Source organism: Mastomys coucha, unplaced genomic scaffold, assembly GCF_008632895.1.
Source record: "Mastomys coucha isolate ucsf_1 unplaced genomic scaffold, UCSF_Mcou_1 pScaffold9, whole genome shotgun sequence".
NCBI classification, from domain to species: Eukaryota; Metazoa; Chordata; class Mammalia; order Rodentia; family Muridae; genus Mastomys; species Mastomys coucha.
In genome coordinates, this window is record NW_022196915.1 from 72,834,334 (window position 1) to 72,856,078 (window position 21,745).

A 21,745-nucleotide genomic window follows, 5' to 3' on the forward strand; every position below is an offset into this window, starting at 1 on the left:
CTGCTCACTAATCCACCCACTCCCACTTCCCTGTCCTGGCATGTCACTACACTGGTGCATGGGCCTTCACAAGACCAAGGGTCTCTCCTCTCATTGATGTCCCACAAGGCCATCCTCTGCTACATACGGAGCTGGAGCCATGGGTCCCTCCATGTGTACTGTTTGGTTGGTTGTTTAGTCCCTGGGAGCTCTGAGGGTTTGGTTCATATTGTTGTTCGTCCTAAGGGGCTGCAAACCCTTCAGCTCCTTGCGTTCTTTCTCTAGCTCCTTCATGCTCAGTGCACTGGATGGCTGTGAACATCCACTTCTGAAATACTGACATACTTATGTGAAGTTCCAACAAGCTCCAAAAAGACTACCAAAGGGAGTATGCCATCTTCTTCAAGATCACTAAAGAAAGGAAGTCTAGACAACACTGCAGGCCTCAGCTTCCCCCTATAATGGATTCAATAGGCAGAATTTATCTGCTGGCCTGCACTGAGTTATTGAGGTCTTACAGAAAACCACAGACAGGATGAAAGAAATCAGAAGAAAGTGAGTACGTTTTCTCAAGCAATTATTTTTTGAGGAGACAATAACAGTGTGGTCTTTTATTGTAGCCAATAATGATCCTATTTGAGATCCAGAAGAAAACAGCAAAAGGTGTGGCAGGCACACATGTTGAGCTGAGATGAAAAGGCTGCACAGTAAATTTGTACATCATCACAAATGATGGCTTTTAAGTCTTTGGGAATGGGAAAGATAACCTCAGGAAAAGGTAGAGTGAGAAAAGAGAGAAAAGAACTCAATATATATGTAGAGATCACAAAAAAGAGGAGAAAAAACAACTGAGAGGTGAGGGGAAAGACTTGGGATATGTGTCAGATTGGCTAGATTGGCTAGACTGCAAGAAGACGGAGAAAGTATACATTGGACCAATTATACCACACAATTTGCAATTCAGTAATCGCTGAGCACAGACTCGGTGAATGGGTGACTGACTGAGCACAGACTCGGTGAATGGGTGACTGACTGACTGAGCACAGACTCGGTGAATGGGTGACTGACTGAGCAGACTCGGTGAATGGGTGACTGACTGAGCACAGACTCTGTGAATGGTTGACTGACTGAGCACAGACTTGGTGAATGGGTGACTGACTGAGCACAGACTAGGTGAATGGGTGACTGACTGACTGAGCACAGACTCTGTGAATGGGTGACTGACTGAGCACAGACTCTGTGAATGGGTGACTGACTGAGCACAGACTCGGTGAATGGGTGACTGAGCAGACTAGGTGAATGGGTGACTGACTAACCAGTATCACACTGTGTAAATGAGTGTGTTGACAAGGGGCGAATGGAATGCTGTATGGGATGTTAAAATGACCCTCAGCAACAGTTTTATATTTTTTCTTGTTATGTTAATCATGGGTACGTGAGATAACATGGACATGTGCCTGTATAGGCCAGAATAAAGCATGGGCTCCATTGAAGATGGAGTTACCAAGGGTTCAACTGCACAGTGTAAATGTTAGAACCAAACCAAGGTCCTATGGAAGGAGATGTAACCACTAAGCCATCTTTCCAACTTTACCTTAGTCTCATTTTAATCTTATCTCCCAAAAAAGAAACACAATTTTTGTCACTTCCTGCATATTAATAATTATCCAAATTTTATAGATTTCTAGGAGCTAGTAAACAAAACCTTTACAGACTAAATTAATTATAATTATGTAGACAAGAAAAAAATTCAACCCTTAGAATTCCATAAAACAAAAATATTACCATGGTATGCAGAAATACAATAATGAACCAAAATATTTTCAGTGAAACACAACAGAAATGCCATAAGCCATTATTTCTTAGAAAAGAAGCATCCTAATGAAGTAGATTTTTGAAAATTGTCAGTCGGGTAAGCTCATTAGTTGCAATGAAAGTTCCCCCTGCTGATCTAGGAGTACCTAATGACCAGGATTTGTTATGGCTCAAAAACAAAGGTACTTTTTAATTCATGTGATAGCTCACTGAGGATGTTTCAAAAGTGGAAACTTTAAATGGTGATGTGTAAAAACACTCAATTCTCCAAAGCAAACATACTTATTTAATCTAAAATATTACATTTACTCCTCTAATATTTCCTTCATTAATTGGATCATATAATGAAAAGAAAATTATGCTTAACAATCATCTACACTATTAAAAACCATTATTCCAAATACGAAGTTTGCTGCTCCCAGTGAAACATATTAGCAATATCTGCTGACCCTACACACACATGCCTTCCCTGTAACAGATGGAAACCAAACGCCCCAAGGCCCCTGAAAGCCCCTGGAACAGTGAGAAGGAAAACAAACAGAAGAAACAAATTACTAACTTACAACTCTGCAAGTCTTTATGCAAGCTAAATAATCTTTAAAAGAACACAATGTCAGAATATTTATATAGAATTATAAGTATAATCTAATGAGTCAAAATTAAGTTAATATTCAAAAATTTACTTTATACCCCAAAAAGTGCTAGAAAAACATGGTAAAAAGAAAACCAGGCATAGTAGTTCACATTTGTACTCCTGGCATTCTGGAAGGAAAAGCAGGGAACTGCTTCAAGGTCAAGGTCAGGCTGGGCCGCAGAGACAGTTTGGGTTATAGAGGAAGATCCTATTGCAATTCCTTGGCCACTTACAAGCTCTTAACAACAATTAGGAAACAAGGCAGTGGATACAATCTTGAACTCTCTGCAAAGATAAGGGAACCCAATGTTTGTGGGCACACTGGGCACAAATGAGTGAGTAAGTCTGCACCTACAAAAGGTAATGGGGGGCTGGGAAGCAATGCTAAGTCAATATCCAAAAGGACGAGCATTGATTCTTCCTACCTACACAATCATCTGTGCTCCAGGTAAAGAACCCTTCTAAATTTCAAGGGGTTTTGTGCCACATCTATACATTACTATATTCCTTGAAATTCAATGTTTATCGAGTACACAAGAATTTCAATTTTACCTATTATGACATTTACTCCTATATTCCAAATTTTAAAAAATCTCACTTAAGAAAGTCATTTTCTTTGTCTTAGTAGTTTAATTGCACTTTGCATACTTTTTATATAGTTTCTTTACTTGCATATATTACAATATCCTAAAAAAATTAACGGAAGCCCTTATCTACTCTCAATTATATTTAGACATATAAACATATATATCCTTGTCTGTCTGACTGTCTGTGTCTGTCCACATAAATATTTTCTTATACCAAGGTCAATGAAGGTGGCAGAGGGACAAGGAGAGTAATGTAGTATCATTACAAATGAGTGGAAAAAGGCCCAGTGCTGTAATCAGGAACCCAGAGTAATTGCTTACCAAAACCCATATGGATTACATATTTCAAAGAAACTTACCAGGGTAAAATTATGAAGGACATCTTATCCAATCTCATTTCTCTTAGTATATAATCCCCTAAAACTGCCACTTTACAGCAAAAGAACCTGTTAGCATACAGGGACTAATAAACATGTTTAAGAAGTAATATTCCCTTTAATGCACAAAAAATAAATTATCCTTCTTCAGGTTCTCAAATTCCAATGTGAGAAAGGAAATAAAGAGATCACAAAAAAATGGTTTGATATTACTATCATGAATGGTCAATTCAAAAATACAGCTATCACATAATTGAAAATGTGTTATCTAAAACATGCCTATACTTTGGTTATGGGGAGACCAAGTATTTGTTTGGATTTAAAAAAAAAAATCCATGTTGAAAAAAAAAGATGGTCAAATTTTTGAAATTTAAATCAGATTAAAATAAAGGGTCAGCAAAAGGCTCTATCTAAACTCTTGACAACCATGTTTAGGACCACAGCAGTGTCTAAAACCAAGTTGGTAATTTATATATAAGGAAAGATGAATCAAAACTGGTGGTCTTATATCTAGTAGCATCACAAAAGAAAGCTCCATTCCAACAGACAGATTTGAAACTTGGACAAAAGGAAGATACTCATTTTGGCCTACAATAGTGCTTGTGAATGACACTTGGTACTAACAAATGATATGCGATTAGGAAGACCTGCCAAAGTACAGAAGACACTAAGCAGGAGAGACTGGGACAAACTGGAACCCAAGAAGGTCAATCTACACAACAACGCACTAACCAAAGAAATTCATACTCGTAATGATGACAACTGATAAAATAACATATAATTTCTTTTCAAATAGTCACAATCCATATGAAATTATTTTAACAAAAATAGATATGTACAAAAAAAGCATTATTTTCTGTCTCTTAGCATTAAAGATCAGAACAATGACATAGATATTTATAAATAAAACCACTAACCTCTACTAGCTTTGTCTAAATGTGCCAAATCATCCACAAAGTGAAGGATGTCTGGATGCTTTTCTTCACATACTTCTACCAGGAAATGGAGGAGTGTTGTTTTCTGATCTGCAGATTTTGTGTCCTTTAGCTAAGTGAAGAGAAGGGGGAAACACAATGTATGTTAATAATCTACTGATTCATGAAACACCCTACTTTGTGGACCAGAAGTTAGCTTGAAAACCAGTTCCATTCTGAAAACATTTGAATATTTTAGTACGTTTTATTTGATATTGGTATAAAATTTATAATACAGAAGAAATGACTCACAAGCAATGTACTATGCAATCCTTTGTAGAGAAAAATGAAATGCCTAGGAAAGTAGAATAACCTGAATATCTATAGAACAGTAGAACTGTAAACAACATGAACAGTTCATGCGTTTGTTATTTGGTACATAGTCACGGTCTACCTGTCCTACGTTGTAGACTTTAAGGTAGAAAATGACAAAACAGTGTTGCTTCAAGTAATCATTTCACTTACTGAAGAGAAAACCAGCGTATTCATCCTGTTACAACCGACACCACAGTAAAAACACTCACAAAGACTACCTAGGAGGCTATGATATCTGAGAGGAACCACTGAAATCATGCAGCTGGATGGAATTAGGGAAGACGGGGAGAAAATCCTCAAGTCCAGGCAGACAGAACAGCACCTGTAACATACTTCCTAGAGACAGACCTGCCTGTCCTCCAAGGCAGCTTGTTGGAAGCTTAGACTTAGGTTGTGATACTGGGAAGTGGAGTCTGTAGGCAGTATGGCGTTTTGAGAAGTCTTAATGGATTAATCTCCTGATGCCTTAGTTCTTCCAAAAGGATGTGATGAAAATCCTGAGCTCGTCCTACCTGTGTCCTGTGACATGAGCATCTGTGCCCACATATTCCCTATTATTAAGATCTGTCATGATGTAGCATAGCAAAGAGAAAACTTTTAAGATGATCAAAGCCTCGGGAGAAAACATGCCTGAGAACCTTCAAATCTGGGAGGTAGAACCTTTTTAAAAAGCTGTCACAGAGCCACCACAAAGCTGGTGGTGCATGCCTTCCATCCCAGCACTTGGGAGGCAGAGGCAGGCAGATTTCTGAGTTTGAGGCCAGAGTGAGTTCCAAGACAGCCAGAGCTATACAGAGAAACTCTGTCTCAAAAACCAAAACAAACAAACAAACAAACAAAGCTGTCAAAGATAATGCAGCAGTGCAAAGGTGATAGGGACAAGACTATAAATGAGAAAAAAATTTGAGTAGGATGAGTAAATGCAAACAAAAATGTGTGTGTGTGTGTGTGTGCGCGTGTGTGTGTGTGTGTGTGTGTGTGCGCGCGCGCGTATGTTGTGGGTGCAAATAGGGTGAATGGAAAGATATAAAATCTGAAAATTGCAGAAAAAAATACACTATATAATGGAAATAGAAGTTATTGAACTGAATAAGAGACAGTCACATACACATTTAAAAACATCCCTGCAGTGTGCATCAATAAAAAGTAGAGAAAAAAAAGGGAACATGGAGGCTAGGTGTAAAAGAAGCAACAATAATCCAGGAAGAATTAAGACAGCCTGCCCTGAGGATGCACAGAGGTATGGAAGCGCTGAGCTGTGTGGCCTGGAAACTGAGTTGACCCCACTCATTGAGGCAGTACAGGAGTCGATTTTGGAGGGGTAGATAGGGAAGAAAACGATTTTAGTTTTGAGTAAAATAAAATCTAGAAGGTTACAAAAGTAATAGCCAAATGGCAATATCCTAAAATAATAGGAATTTACACAAGAAGTACCTCTGCGTCTGCTCATTTTCCTTCAGAAATACCTTTGTTCCTATTTACACTGAGAAGTTTTAAGATAGTTATCTTGTATTCATATTTATGTTGTTTTACTCTCTCTAATATAAAAACAATTTATATACATGTAAATATAACATAAATATGTAATATGTGATAAATATACTGTATAGTATATATTATATATAAACACAAATAACATATATTTATATATATGTATAAATCTAATATAAACATGATTTATATGTATGTGTATATGTATATATATATGTGTTATATATATGTAAAACCATGAAATAAATGAGTCTTGTCCTCCCTAAGGAACAACTGAACTTTTCAGGGATGACACTATCCCTGTGGAAAATGCTGTTAGATCTTGTAATAACACACGTCTTAGAAAAATTTGTGAGCTTCTTACTTCCAAAATTAATGAGTTAACAAGCAGGTATAAAGATTGGGAGAAATTTTGAGAAAGTACAAACTAAAAGACAAGCTTGAATTGACAAGGACTGACCAATCTGTGCTTGGCAGGAACAAAAAATACTGTAAGTGGTTATACTAGGTTTTGGATCTCTGAAGGTTTGACAGGGAGAACGGTATGAATACTGGGTTTAAAGGAGCCCTGGCATAGGTCTCCTTTCATAATAGACACCACCAGAGTCCTCATTCATAATAGACACATATGTAAAGAACTCAGCCAATGAACAAACCACTCCTCTCATGGCAGAACTGAATACAGAGCTGGAGATTGTAATGTAAGGGTACAGGGCAAAAACTGCTTATTTTCCAACAATTTCCCACTTTAGACTGAGTCAGTTTGTCTGTGTGTGTGTATGTATATTTCTTGTATTTTTTTCTTTTTTTTCCACTATGGTTTTTGTTGTTTTGTTAGTGTGTTTGCGTGTGCGTGTGCATGTGCGTGTGCGTGTGTGTGTGTGTGTGTGTGTATCTGTTTCTTTTTTAACAAGACAGAAAGGGAACTGAGTTGGGTGACAGACAGGTGGGGAGGACCTGAGAGGACTGGTGTGTATTTGTAGAGTGAGGGATGTGACTGAATTTTAAAAAAGAAATTATTTTTAATAAAAATAAATAAATATGAAACGAACAACAAAAATACCCAGCAGAAGTCACTACTGGGCAATGGCAAGCACAGCTTCCGTGTCATCAGAAATAAAGGAAGACGAACTGGAAGCCCTGGGCTAGTCATCTGACAGTGTCCCATGAATCCACATATGAAAGTCTCAAATACTACCCTGGACTATTGAATAAGTAGCTCAAAGGGGAGCTCCTGGGCTGAGAATGTACTTCAATGGCAGAATCCTTGCCTAGTGTATATAATGTACAGCATGAGTATACACGTGCATACACATGCACTCACACTCATATACGCACGCACACACACACCACCACCACAACCACTACCACCAACATCAACAACAATGAATGTTCCTCATAATGTTTCCTCCAAAACAGACATTGAGCACATTATTTAAAACTACCTTCTTAAGAAGGCAGAGACACTTGACAATATCCCAAAGAAATATTTCAATAGTACTTTCTAAAGGCTCCATTATGATAAAATTGCCACTGACATATATGGATGAACTCCTAATGGGAGGCATGTTCTTAATAAGATAGTATATTGGACCTCAGTTTACACAAAGGAACCGTTATAAAATGGAGCCTAATAATTTAAAAAGGAATTCTAAATTCACTTTCCAATCTAAACTCAGCAAGCATATATTAGAATGGATTCAAAGTGGTCTTAGAGAAATAGCAAAATCTAATCCAATTAAGTAGGATACAAATAAGGAGGCACAAATATACTCAGTTTAAAAGTCGATTCTACACACATAGGTCAGTTGAAAATTTCCAGTCCTTTGTGTTTTGACATATCCCACAAACCTTAATCTGAGAACAACCATCCTTATAACTCTGTTCTATTCATAGAATCATTTTTAAGCCTTAAAGCCAGCTCAAACTAAGCAAACATTCCTTATTTATGTGTTGCATAAAAACATTATTCCAATTAAAATATTGGGTTTGTACCTACATTGTGTAGTTTGTATTTAGGGTATGTCAGTAACCACTTGGGCATATCGTTCCTCCTATGGACTCTGAGCCACTCACCATTACCTTTGTTCTTCCATACTGTATTTCCTTCATGAAAAACTGAGTAACATCTGGTGTGGAATCTGATTAAGAGAAATGTCATTGACCTCTATAATATGCAGAGGCTTAATAAAGTTTTCCATAAATTCATATGATATAGCTAAGCATCCAGAAACTACTAGGATTAATATTTTAAAAAATCTACGATAAAACTATAATCCACTGGACCAATCTCAAACTTTATCCATGATTGGTGAGAATAAAGATTTCAGGTTCTAGGATACAATAGAGTAGAATAAATGCAAGTATTTATGTGAAACATTGGTTGCTTGGGGGCAATGGCTTCATGGGCCACCATATCAAAAATCAACTGATCAGCAAGCCATATAGTGGGAGAAATCTAGCATCAGATAGGATAGCCACTGAATACTAAGAAGAACCCCAAGCCAACCATCTCCTCTTAATAGTTACTTAGTAATTTTGAGACTTCTAACAAAACAATCACTTAACACTTCCAGACTGATTTGAAACTAGCTTCAGTAAATGAATGGGTTGGCTAAGAGGGACCTGTAGCATGTCCCAGGCTGCCATGGTGTCCCTCCTGCATAAATGACTGCTCTGTCTCACAAATCATGTGAAGGTACAAAATTTAGGGTGAAGCTTTAAAGAAAACACAAAAGCATAACAAAGCACATTTAGAAAGATCTTATCTACTAGTGCACTGAATTTTAAATTTTTGACAAACATTAACAACAAATAATACATTCTGTTTTTAGTAACCACTTTGTAATCAGTGATTGAGTTACAAGTAAAATTGAGAAAGTGTTAATTTTGTTGAAATGAAAAATAACTTAAGCACACTCTGTAATGCTATTTCTTGGAAAGAAAATGAAATTTCATTCGGAATCTGGTTATATTAAAATAGCTTATTTAAATCTTAACAGACATTTCTTGACAGGATTTCCTTCTGTATGATTGTCAAGAGACTTATCTGACAGATAATAATCATCATTGTTAAACAGAATTCCTTATTCATGGATTGTTTCCTTAACATACATTAAATGTGGCATAAATGTCAAATAAACAAAAAGATGGATGGAGTTTCTCTAACCACTCTGTTCATTCCAAACAAGATCATGTTAAAAGCAGGCCCAATAATAAATCACGGCTTGCTTGTCAGTCCGCAATGAACTCCCTTGCAGTGCCAATGCAAGGCTTTGCAACATTGTAAAGGTGCGCAACACAAATTTGGATGACATTTAAAGAATATTCTATTGTTTTAGTGACAAGGGGGGAAAACTGTAAGATCAACACCACATATTTTCTTATAGATCATAAGAAAAAAGAACTATAGCCACTTACTCACTTAAGAAAAATTATTATCTTAAGAATGTGACACCAAAAACTCCTCTGGCCATAATGCTGCTAATTTTTAAATGTGCATCAAGACTTCAGTGTCTCTTCAGGGTTTATAGACCTTGGTGGATGCTTAAAACACAACCCAAGTCCTCACCTGGGAATGATACAATGAACAATCTTGAAGAATATAATATTAAAGCAGAGGACAATAGAATAATTAGTATTTGTCAATTATTCTTAAACATGAACCAGTCAAATAATACACCACACATCAGTCCTATGTAGCAAGCATCTGCTAGCATATGTGGAGGGAGTCAGAATTATGGCCATTATTTACAAGACAAAACGAATTCTGAGAAACCAAGTGCCTTATACAAATCATTCCTTCTACCTAGAATGCACGACTGGAGCATATGCGTGTGTGAGTCTCAGCCACTGTAAAATATGATGGTTCTAACAATATGCTTTAAAACACAGTGGATGGAAACAATAGCAAGACAACAGAAGCGCATTAAAAGCAGCTGATGTCCATTCACCTCTATTTCTAGCCCTCAGACTTCAGACACCCTTCCCTAAGTCATTTGTAGTTGCAAGAGGATGCTCTTATTTTGCTTCTTTATTTACAAATGAAAACAAAACAAAACAAAATAAAACAACAACATCTGTCACCTCTCATACCATTAAATAAAACTAGTGCTTATGGATTTGTAGTGGACAATTTGCTAATACAATTTAGTCATCTATATAGGAGGAAAAGATATCCATAAATTTTAAGCAGATATATTGGACCTTATTTTAATTTCATATTTCATCTCTTGTCCTTTGATAAATAAAGTTTGTTGGGGATGGATGAAATAGCATCATGAAAAATAAATTCCATGTGAAGAAGACTGAGGAAAGACAGCTCCACTTTCCAGAAGAACTTCAAAAACTCAGACACTGGAACAAGTTCTGTGGTGAACTAAAGTCTTATATAACAGTTACTATTTTCTGAGATAAGGTTATACTACATAGATGTATTAATTATGTGTTGATGTAGTTTTCTTGTTAAATATGAATTCTCCAATATGAATTGTGAAAAGATCCTTATAGTTTAAATTTTTTTTTTAATTTACTGGACTCTAATATTGTCTAAACAAAACTACTTCTTAAAACTGCTCATAACCAAAATCAACAATATAAATGGAATAAACAGGTTAACTTTAAATTAACATCAGGTTTAAGGTTTACATTAATGGTAAGTTTTCAATTTAAATAATAAATTACACATACCCTTGACACAACGATTCCATCAGCACTTTCCATAAATATGGTGCACTATTATAAATGATGTGCCAACATTTACACCTCTTGCTAACTAGAAAAATACTTAATTTAGGCATGCCCGTTTAGTTCTGTAATTCTGCATTTGTATTTTAATATAATATTTTATAACTATTAATACAATCTTTTTAAAAAGTAATAGTTTTTTAAACTTAAAAATATGCATTCCTCTGTTTATCCAGTCCTTCCTCTCTGTCTTTAGAAACACTGTAACTATTCCTTTCTACTGTTCTGTAATTATATTTTTACAAAATGCTACCCTAAGGAGCATACAGCACAAGGACTACGAAGACTGCTTTCTTTCATTTACTGCTTACTATGACTTAAGAAGATGGATGGATGGATGGATGGATGGATGGATGGGTAATTATATAGAGAATGCTACACACATTCTGCAGTGCAAATATTCCTGTTAGTCAAGCTGTTGGGCTACTCCAGGAGATTTTGTTTCCTGACATGTTTGGGAATTATAAGCAAGACTCTGTAAACATTTGTGTGGATGTGTTTTCAGATCCTCTCGGTAAATATTTATGGCTGTCATTACAGACTAATTTGTAAAACATATTATATAGAGTTGTGTAGTGGTAGAGCACACCTTTAATATAAGAACTATGAGAGGCAGAGACAGAGGCAGACTGATTTCTGAGTTCAAGGCCGATGTGGTCTACAGAGTGGGTTCCAGTATAGGCAGGGCTACACAGAAACTGTTGTCTTGGGAAAAGAAAAGGAATATACATACACACACATACACACCAAAACACACACACACACATACACACACACTCACACACACACAAACTTGCTATTTTCTTCAAGGGTTTAGGTGGGTCATCACCCCTCCCTCCATATTATATGTGTATGTGTACATGCACATGTATATGCATATGTATACAAACATATGTATATACCAGTTTTCCAAAATGGGTGTACCACTTGTGACTTCCACTAACAATCCCTGAGATTTACCTTCCAGTTTCTAGTGTTACAATGCTTCGGTTTTAGCCATTATAGTAGGTACATAGTGGTATCTTGTCATTTTAATTGACAGTTTTAGTGACGTGTTATTTGGCACAGTAGAGTGGCAGAAAAACTCTACATATAATTTCTTCAGGTCCCAGGTAATTTTGACAATTAAAAGAGCATTAAGAAACACAAATAGGAAAATACATAAACACATGGCACAAGTCCTCATAATAAAGATTCAAGAAGCATGTAAGATCAGTGAAAGTGGAAGTGAAACAGTGTCTCCTGGAGACGGGACGTTCACAAGGCTTTCATGAGGCATGGCCACAGTTGAGCTATGATTGGGGGGGGGGGACTTTTGAGGGATATGCAGCTGCCTAAATAATCCCAATAAAGTCACCTACTTAGCAGCTAGTCTTGGGTAGTAATGTTTCTTTGGTATATTGTTGGTGTCCTATTCCAAGTGAAAAGACATTTACTTACATCTGTATAGGAAATGGCAGGCAACAGATGTATTACAGCAGTGTATAGAAGCAGGCCAATGAGGAGGAGGTTCTAAACACTAGCAAGGGCTTCTCCTTTGTCATAGACAATTTCTGGGCAGTTTTGTTCATTTTATTTTACTTTAGCTTATTTTATTGCTAAAAATAACATACTTGAAGTCAGGCAGTATCAGACTTGAGTGTGCAGCTCTTCTCCAATTGTGTTGGCTCTTCAAGACCTTTGGCTTTCCCATATAAAATATGGAATCGCTTTCTCAGTGTGCATTATGTACCTTGCTAACATTTTGATTGGAACACTATTCTGAAACTACAGTCAAATTAAAAAGGGATGGCAACTTGAGACCACACAGAGATGTCCTGTCTATGAACACAGAGCACTTTCCACTTGTTCACGAGCATCCAGGTCCTGCCTATTACATATGGTGATAAGTGTGGGATTCCTGTTTATATTTGCTATCATCTTGGAATAGTTTCCTTTTAAGCTTACTCAGTAAGTTTTCCTCTGGGTGGATTTTGCCAAACACCTTAGGTATAATATCATGGTGAATTTGTTCTCGAGTCTGTTGATACAATGAGTTGCACTGATTTTCAGTGTTGAGCCAGCATAGCCTCATAGAACTAGTTGGTATTCTCTGTGCTTCCAATAGATGAGAGACAATAGAGACAACTGGCCTTAGTTTTAATTTAATTTTAATTTGCTACAATTAAGCTACTGAAGCTTTCTGGACCATGTTCTTCCTCCTTTAGATGGTTAATAATTATTGACTAAATTACTTTGATAAAGGCTTCGAGGGTTATTTTACTCTTTTATGTTGTGACACATCTATATTGCAATTACAGAATGGGTCCATTTCATCAAGGGTACAAATTATAACCATTAAATATTCCTTTGTTATCCTTTTAATGTCCATGGGATGAATAATGCTAATTCATTTTATGTTCACATGGATATTCTGTAGATACTTTTTTTAACCTTTATTCTTGATTAGATTGGCTAGAATTTTATTAACATTACATTCTTTTTAAGGTGTAAATGTTAGAAATTTGGTTATGTTGATTTTCTGTATTAATTTACTTTTTCTGTTGACTTCATATTTCATGTAGTTTCTTATAGAGTCTTAGAGTGTAAGCCAATATACCAACTGATGCACACATGCAAAGCTGAAAATATCCATTAAATGCTACTTTCATTATGCTCAAAAATTTTAATAAATTTATTTTCCTTTAAGAAAGATCAGTTCCAATATAACTTTCAAATGCTGATATATGAGTTCTACCTAAGAATATATTTCATCATCATGTTCTAAATGCACTTTAAGAATTCATAAAATTATTACCATGTGGGTAATAATGTTGCATATTTTGCCTCTGATACCCCAACTATGAATGCTCAAAAAATATAAAATTCTTGGCATATGAAAAAAAGGTTAACAAAAAGCTATTTAGAGTTATTAGGAATTGGGTATCTTGAGTTTTCATTTAGAAAATATAAAGGCGAAACTGAACTGAATCAGAAATAGCAGATAGAATTAATCTTGCTTGCTAGGTCTGGTGTGTGTCTCTGTGTGTGTGTCTATTGGAATGGTTTTAAGGATGATGCTAGTGGTGGCTTTCTGAGGGCAAGTCAGCTTTGGGGGAGCAGGACCGTGGTTTGAAGGCAGAGATGTCAGTACACGGGCTGTGCTCAAGCAAAGAAATCCTCTTATAGTTTTTAGAAGAATGTTCCTAATTTACAAGGCACTGTATCAACTGAACTAAAACAAAGGTATGGAGGGATCCTTAGTAAGTCCAATTAAATAGCTTTTGGTAAAATGGTACAGATTACGGCATTGATAAAGTAAAGGGGTTCAGCATTCTAAACTTTCCCACTGCCTTGTAAGTCAGCACTCCTGTGATTTAATTGGCTATATGTGAAACAAGAATGGCATTTGTTCTTTGCAACTCTTTGGCCCATAACTGCTTTACTTTCAAGTAGTGCCAGAACATTTACTGGTATGATTCTGCCAATTTGATGAAAACTAAAAATTCTTCTAAAACCCTGAATGCAGATGGAACAATGGGTTTGTTTGGCAGAGATCTCTCTTAAAAATAGCTTCAGAGGAAATGAAAAAGTGACACATGAAAGTCACAATTTTCATACACAGAACTCTGCAGTCCTTGCCAGTGTAACTAGGACAGATATGCAAACCACAAACTCCCTGGGCTAGGTCACAGAGCACTGTAACTGCACATGATGACTGGGATGCTACCTGTTGGAGGCAAGGCTTGGCACAATGACTCGGACACCGGCCTTGCACTTCCTGTACTCTGTGGAACTCACATTCTCTTCGAAGCTCTTCCTGTTCAGCAGAGTGCAGGGATTGGCAGGAAAGGAGAGCAGCAGGTTTAGGGAGTATTTTCACCACTCTGCCTTAAGTTGTTTCCTGTTGTGTTTGTTTTGCTGTTGGTTTGTTTGTTGCTTATTTACGTCCAGACCATCAGTCAGGGATTTCCCACTTTAGAGTACTTAAGCATTGCAGAAGAGACAGAATGAGTCCCAGTGTGGGGTGAGCATCACCTTCACCTGTGGAGCCATTGTAAAATGCCACACAAAGCATTCTGAATTAGGGGAGCTGCTGAAGAGGATAAAGCATTAGTGATATGTAAAGAGCACTCCACGTTGCAAATCAATAAATATGTCTTAAGCAGGGGATGCTCACAATTTCAAAAGGCTGCTCACTAAAGTTGATATAAACATTAAAGAAAATGGAAATTGGAAGCTTTCAACTTAAATCATGTCCATCACAGATTTTGTGAAGCTCTTTTACATTAGGAAAGCTTACGCTAAGAAAAGAAGTATCCAGAAGGTCATGTAGAAGATTCTGCACTAGAAAAAGAAACTCAAACCTAAGTCTGCTTTGCCTGCCCTTCAGCCACTTTCCTTCCTGCTCCTAGGCCTACAGAACATTGTTATGCTTGCTTTGGTAATTTTAACATGACAGTGAACATTCTACTGTTTAGACAACTGAAAGTTTCCTACAAGAGATAAAGTGGATAAAGTGGAATCAAAAGTATATTATTCCAACAAACAAAACAAAACAAAAAGTTGTGTTACTTCAATGTAGGAAGTCACTTAGTTTAATAATCTAAAACAACAATCTATAGCATCCTATAATATTGATTAGGATTTGTTATTCAGAAATCACATATCTCAGTAGATATTGGTAAACATTATTAAACACATGTCAGCACCACTGTGTGCAGATCTGAACCATCTGTTCCTTAAATTTACAAGTCACAATTATCTCATAGACTATAATGCAATGCTGAACTTTGATATTCAGGTCAATTCATTCACTAGTTGGAATGCTAATTTAATTATAAAACATTTTGGCCAGGCTGGTAAGTTCTCTTAAAGAAGCATAACACTAAAGGGATAGACATTTTACAGGTCAGCATTTATTTGGGTCATATAAGCATCTACCATCTATATGATGGTTCTCTTTTCTTTTTTTTTTCTTAGTCAATTATTTTTATTGGATGTTTTATTTATTTACATTTCAAATGTTATCCCCTTTCCCAATTTCCTCCCCCAGAAACTTCCTATCCTATTCCCCCTCCTCCTGCTTCTATGAGGGTGCTCCCTCACCCACCCACCCACTTACACAACCCCGCTCTCACATTACCCTACAATGTGGCATCTAGCCTTCACAGGACCAAGGGTCTCTCCTCCCATTGATGTCCAACAAGGCCATCATCTGCTACATATGCAGATGCTCATATGGGTCCCTCCATGTGTACTCCTTGGTTAGTGATTTAGACCCTGGGAGCTCTGGTTGGTTTTGATATTGTTGTTCTTCCTATAGAGTTACAAATATGATGGTTTTCTAAGGAAATGCATTTATATTTTTATCAATAGCAGGACAGATAGGGGTGTGTGTGTTTGTTTGTGTGTGTGTGTGTGTATGTGTGTAACAGGTATGAGTACAGAAAATGCCAACTACTAAGTTTTAGTTGAAGTACAAAGCATTACTATTTTAGGACAATTTCATGAGTAACAAACAGTTCTTCCTTTACATTCTACATTTTATCCTTTTGAGAAGTAAAGGCAAGGTACTCATAACACTCTACCTAAACTAGGAATAGCATTGTCATTGGAAAACACATTTAAAAAGGTTTCTTATAAAGTAACTCACTAATTTACTAGGCCTAGAATTATATAGTTTTATTTTTATAAATAAATATTATATATACATATATAATGAGAATTTCAGATACAGAACATTAAATTTCACATAATTACTCAGCATATTTGAAAAGATTAAAATATTTCTTGGCTTTATTCTGTCAAATAAATAAAGAATTCCCCATATGCGGGGGCTTATCATGAAACCAAATGCTTTATACTCAGAGTGAAAATTTAATCACAACTGTCACAGATCAAGCTGCTACTTCTGATAACAAACATGGAGAGATAGCATCTTATTCAATATATACTTTCAACTTGACATGCAGGCTAATAAAAATGAAGGTGTAGTATTTATTTTGCTTCTTGTATAACAGAAATCTCTGAAGAGTGATGATCAAAATTGCCCAGTACCAATGCATGAACACAGACAACTTTTCATCCAACGACAGATTAACTGGTATACAAAGTAACTACAGTAAAATAATAACTACAAAAACAATAACATGTATTGTTTTTGTATAAGATTTAAAAATTACTATGCATCCATGACTGTATCTCAAGGACAGGATGTCTGTTTTCCATTACAAAATAAATGAGACACACTACACTATTGCAATGCAACAACTTGCTTGATTCTTTAGCTATTTACTATGCGCCTCTTGCTAGCCTCTTCTACATCTTGAATCAGAGTCTCCTGCCTACACATGTCTCTTTGAGAGGGAAGGATGAGGGAGAATAGGGAGCCCTCATTTGGCACATGAAACTATACTGTTAAGGTGGGAAACCCAAAGTAGAAATGACTTTGTGTACTAATGAATAAACCATAATAGTTCTCTAGTGTGCTCCAGTAAACCCCAGTGTCCTCCCGTCCTCATCCTTGGCTTCCTTCATTTGGTAGTCTAGCTTGCAAGTTCTCCTTTAGCCTCTCATGGTCACAAAACACTGTGGATGCCTCTCTGGCTATGGAATTGTGCACTAGCCTCAATCTACTCCACAGTTCCACTGCAGGCTGCAAGGCCACTAGCTCAGCTTGGAACTGTATCACCTCAGCTGTCAGTGATAAGTGCGGAGCAGGCAGCCAGATTTTTCACAAAGTGTTCTAATACAGCAGCTTAAATAAGCTGCCCTTTAAGATAGTAGGGTAAACAAAAGGAGAAAAATAATAGCTAGTTCCTTTTGAACTAACACTGCAGGCATGTCAGTAGAAAAAGCATCCACCAAGTGGTTAAAGCACAAATAGAAAACTTATCTTTGCCCCATCCCTTTTCTCTACCACAACATTTTTCCTATCTTTCCTCTTACTTTGATGTCATAGATCAGGTACTACATGCCAGCCAGTCACTAAATTTCGAGCACTATAACTATATCATCCCTCTTCCCAGTAGGACTTCCTGAAGTAGTGGGAATGGGCTGAATATAGAATATGAACATCTATTCATTTGCATTGCAAATGTAGTAAATATGACTAAGGAAAGAGACATAACTACATAGTTCAGTTTAAACCTGAACTGGCAAAATTAACCAGCGTAATATCCTCAATGGCAATATTACTAGACAGTGAAGCTTAACCTTCTCCGTCTGATAACAGAATTATACTCCTAAACTTATCTAACCATACTGCCTGCCTTACAATACTCGTGTATCTCCAGAAAGCCACCACTGCGGGGCATAGCATTTAGAGACAGTTACTGACTCCCTACTTCAGTCTAATTTTCCCCCCAAATCTTGTCATATTAAGAATGCAAACTACTAGACCAGTATGTACCCACACATGCCATGCAATAATAAGCTTCATGACAACTTCTTTTTCTTGCTTACAATTGTTTCCAGGAAATATATACTTGCTTCAAGATTCAGGATTTCCTTTCTTCTCTGAATACTTAGCTGCTACCCTCTTCCTACTAAGCTAGTATCTCGGGTCTAACTACCTCTGCCATATGATTTTGTAAACTGCTCCATTAAATCACCATAATATGAATAAGTAAATATAAAGAAGCAAGCAAATATAACTGTGGTCTGCTTTTAGAAAATATGAGTTCCACCATGCCTAGTGAATGTTCATCAGCTACTTTAGCACCTGGTTAGGGTAAACTACACATCATAGGATTTTACTCTAAGTCAGCACTAAAGCTTTTGGTCTGTGTTGCATGAAAAGTGTTACCTGCAGCAGAGAACATGACCAAATACAGAAAGCTATGGCAACAAAGGCTGGAATATAAAAGGGGAAGAGAAAAATTTAATGAAGCGCTGATGCTCATGAAGGCCTGGGGTCAGAACCACAGTGTGAGGTGACTCCAAGGCCACCATGTAGATGGCTACTGACCAACCAACAGCGAAAGCTGAAACGGCATCTCACATTTTCTACCAAGCTAGAAATAGTAAAAACTAAATCCCTTAACCAAAGTGTGGATGCTACAAGGTTTCTTGTACTGTGTAACGGAGAATAACTTGTGGCAAGCAGATCACGAAAACATTATTACAGTGGTACACATCCCATGAAAGTGCTCTGTTATAAAAAGCACTGAATGAATTTGCTAGAAAGAAAAAAAACTGAAAGAAAGCAGGAGAAAACAATAAAGAATTATTTAAATTCACTCAGTTTTCATAATAGTTTCAACTTGTCAATGAGGTCTGAAATATGTGTGTTCCTAATACTTTCATATATAAAGAAATCTCATTTTTCTTTTAGTCTGTATATGCAAAACAACATAGAGAAATCTTTAAATAGTTAAACGCAAAAAATTCAACAGTCCTAAGCAATAAACTAGATGGTGGTACCTGAACTAAATAAATATAAAGCTTAAATAATATTTTGATGTTCCATTTCATTGGTTTGAGAAAGCATAGGTTTAGGATATAATTTAGTTATTAAACAAAATCCTTCAGTTGGATTTGCAGATCAGAGAAAATTAATATTTGGATTTAGTTCAGAGGTTGAGTAAATTAGCTCAGTTCGCTCTAGGTTTGAGTTCATGGTTCATTTCAAGTTCTTGATAATGAGCCCATCAAAATAAAAATATTTAAATAATGTAATCAGGGATGACATTTAAAAGTAAGTGTTCAGGCAAATATGTGTGTTAAAAAAACAAACTCACTTTACAGAGAGAACTAAGGTCAAATCCGAAGGTTTGAGCATTCCGGGAGCCAGCATTCATGTAGTTTCCCATTAGCAACACAAGTTCCAGCAACTTGCTAAAGCTTTTGCTCTTCTTGATCTCTTCGCAGGCGGTGCTGACAGCCATGATGTCAGGTTTGATGTTGTTCACCTGCTCTTCAAATTGAAGCTTAAAGAGAATAGCACTGAGCCGTGGCCGGAGTCTCTTCACATTGCTCATCTGATTGAAAAGAAAATAGCAGATTTCCTTTAAAATGCATGGTATACTTCAGCACTGTACCTCGGCAAGTAATCTGGGATGATTTATTGGTATGACAGTACAGAAGAAGCAATATGTCCCCTGAAACTGATGGCAGGAAGAGAAGAGCTCTGCTTGTTTCTGTAAGGAATCCAGCCATCTTTCAAAAACAAAATTAAAAATTCAGATGTGCAATGAAAAGAAAGCTTTAATGAAACAGTGAAGTTTAATTAAGCAATCAAATAAACATTAAAACAGAAACCCAAGTTTTAAGAAATTTAACAGGATACACAGGAAACAGACTACAAAGCAGTCACAGAATCACTAAATAATCTTTGTTCAATACTGAAATACACTGGGTCATGTTTAAAACATATTCAGAAAGGTCTAAAAAAGGTTTGTTCGCCTCAAATAGCAATTGCTGTCCTCAGAAGCCCTGCTGACTAACAGTATGTGTTAGATAGAGGGATAGTAAATAGGTCCCAATTTGTACTAAATTGACTTTCTTCAGAAACACAGAAAGTAGAATGACTCCTGACACATACTAAATTAGCAGAATCAGAGTTAGGAAACATGGGCGTAGCAAGACAGAGTAGCAGAAAGCCACAGGGCTGTCACATGCCAAGGTAACTAGGGAGATGTGGCTCTGCTGCTGAGGATATGGAAGGCTTAATGGTGAGAAGGAACAAAAGCCTGTTCTTCCTAAACTAACACCCTTTATTCCAGGTACCCATGACACAAAAATCCACTTAGGTAGAGCTCAAAACCTCCATCAGTTTGATGGTTTCCTTAATGAAATACATTAACAATATGAGACCTTGGTAACCCTAATGAGGCAGTAATAGTAAAATTGTTGAAGTTGTTCAAGCAACTATCAAAAGAAGTTTGAGGCAAGAACAGGTAACAATGAGAGAATATAACAGGAAGAAAAGAGATGAAGCTTCATGTCCAAGATCCTAAAAGAAAGGGTAAAATGTGTTGTATGAAGCTTGTAGGAACAGGTATAATAAAAGTCAGTTATAATATGCTCATAACAATATCATTTAAATTAATTGCTGTTTAAAATAAATAGGACTTGAGTCCTATTTATTTTTGAATGAATGACTTTTCTTTGAATGAAGATCTTCAGATGATCCAAAGAGTCACCGCGCTTGATGTCTCATCAACAGTAACACACAGTAATTTCTCTGCAGTCTTGTGACACATCACGTGTGTGCAGCACAATGAGCAAGCTTCCTAGAGCCAAACTAGCACAATTAGTCAAAACTCCACTCTACGGGTACTAGAGATACGTTCCCTTTCCTTGCTTCCAAACAATGTCTGGAACTTCTCACTATGGAAAAATAAAACAGAAAGTACCTTCTTTTACAACAGAATAAAAAGAAAGTAGAGGTGTATTTTTAATGTACTTTATAGGTTAAGCAATACAAAATTATAGAATGAGAAAGGGTCACTATGCTAGAAAATTAATTCCTATAGTACATGAATTAATTCTTTTAGATCTCTATCACAAAAAGTAGGGATAAATTGTGATTACCTCTCATAAACTTCATTTGACTAGACTTAAAATACACTGTATGACCCCAAACTGATTAATTTAGCTGCATTATTGTTTAATACTTAAACTCTGCATAGTCAGACACTCACATAGCTTGGCAGTATGGATGCTACTTATTAAATTGAATACCTTTAGAATGCTGAAGAACAAAGAAGACGACTAAAAATGTAGGGCATGTGATCATGACTGCTCTGGTTTTCATTGGCCCCCATTCATGATTATGCAGGTGCAGTCAAGAGGTTCTAGTGCCCTGTGCTATGCAATGCTGAGGTATTAGAAAATATGTTC

At 36.5% G+C, this 21,745-nt stretch overlaps 1 protein-coding gene across 5 annotated transcripts in view; it reads right to left on the reverse strand.

Moving 5' to 3' along the window:
* The window catches only part of Diaph3 (diaphanous related formin 3), a 471,820-nt gene that overhangs the window by 178,537 nt on the left and 271,538 nt on the right, over positions 1–21,745 (reverse strand). For all 5 annotated transcript variants that reach the window (XM_031361487.1, XM_031361488.1, XM_031361490.1 and 2 more), the window contains 2 exons: positions 19,642–19,881; positions 4,310–4,439 (listed from right to left, as the gene is read on the reverse strand). In XM_031361487.1, coding sequence (XP_031217347.1) covers positions 4,310–4,439; positions 19,642–19,881 — 370 coding nt within the window. The remainder of the gene's footprint in view (positions 1–4,309; positions 4,440–19,641; positions 19,882–21,745) is intronic.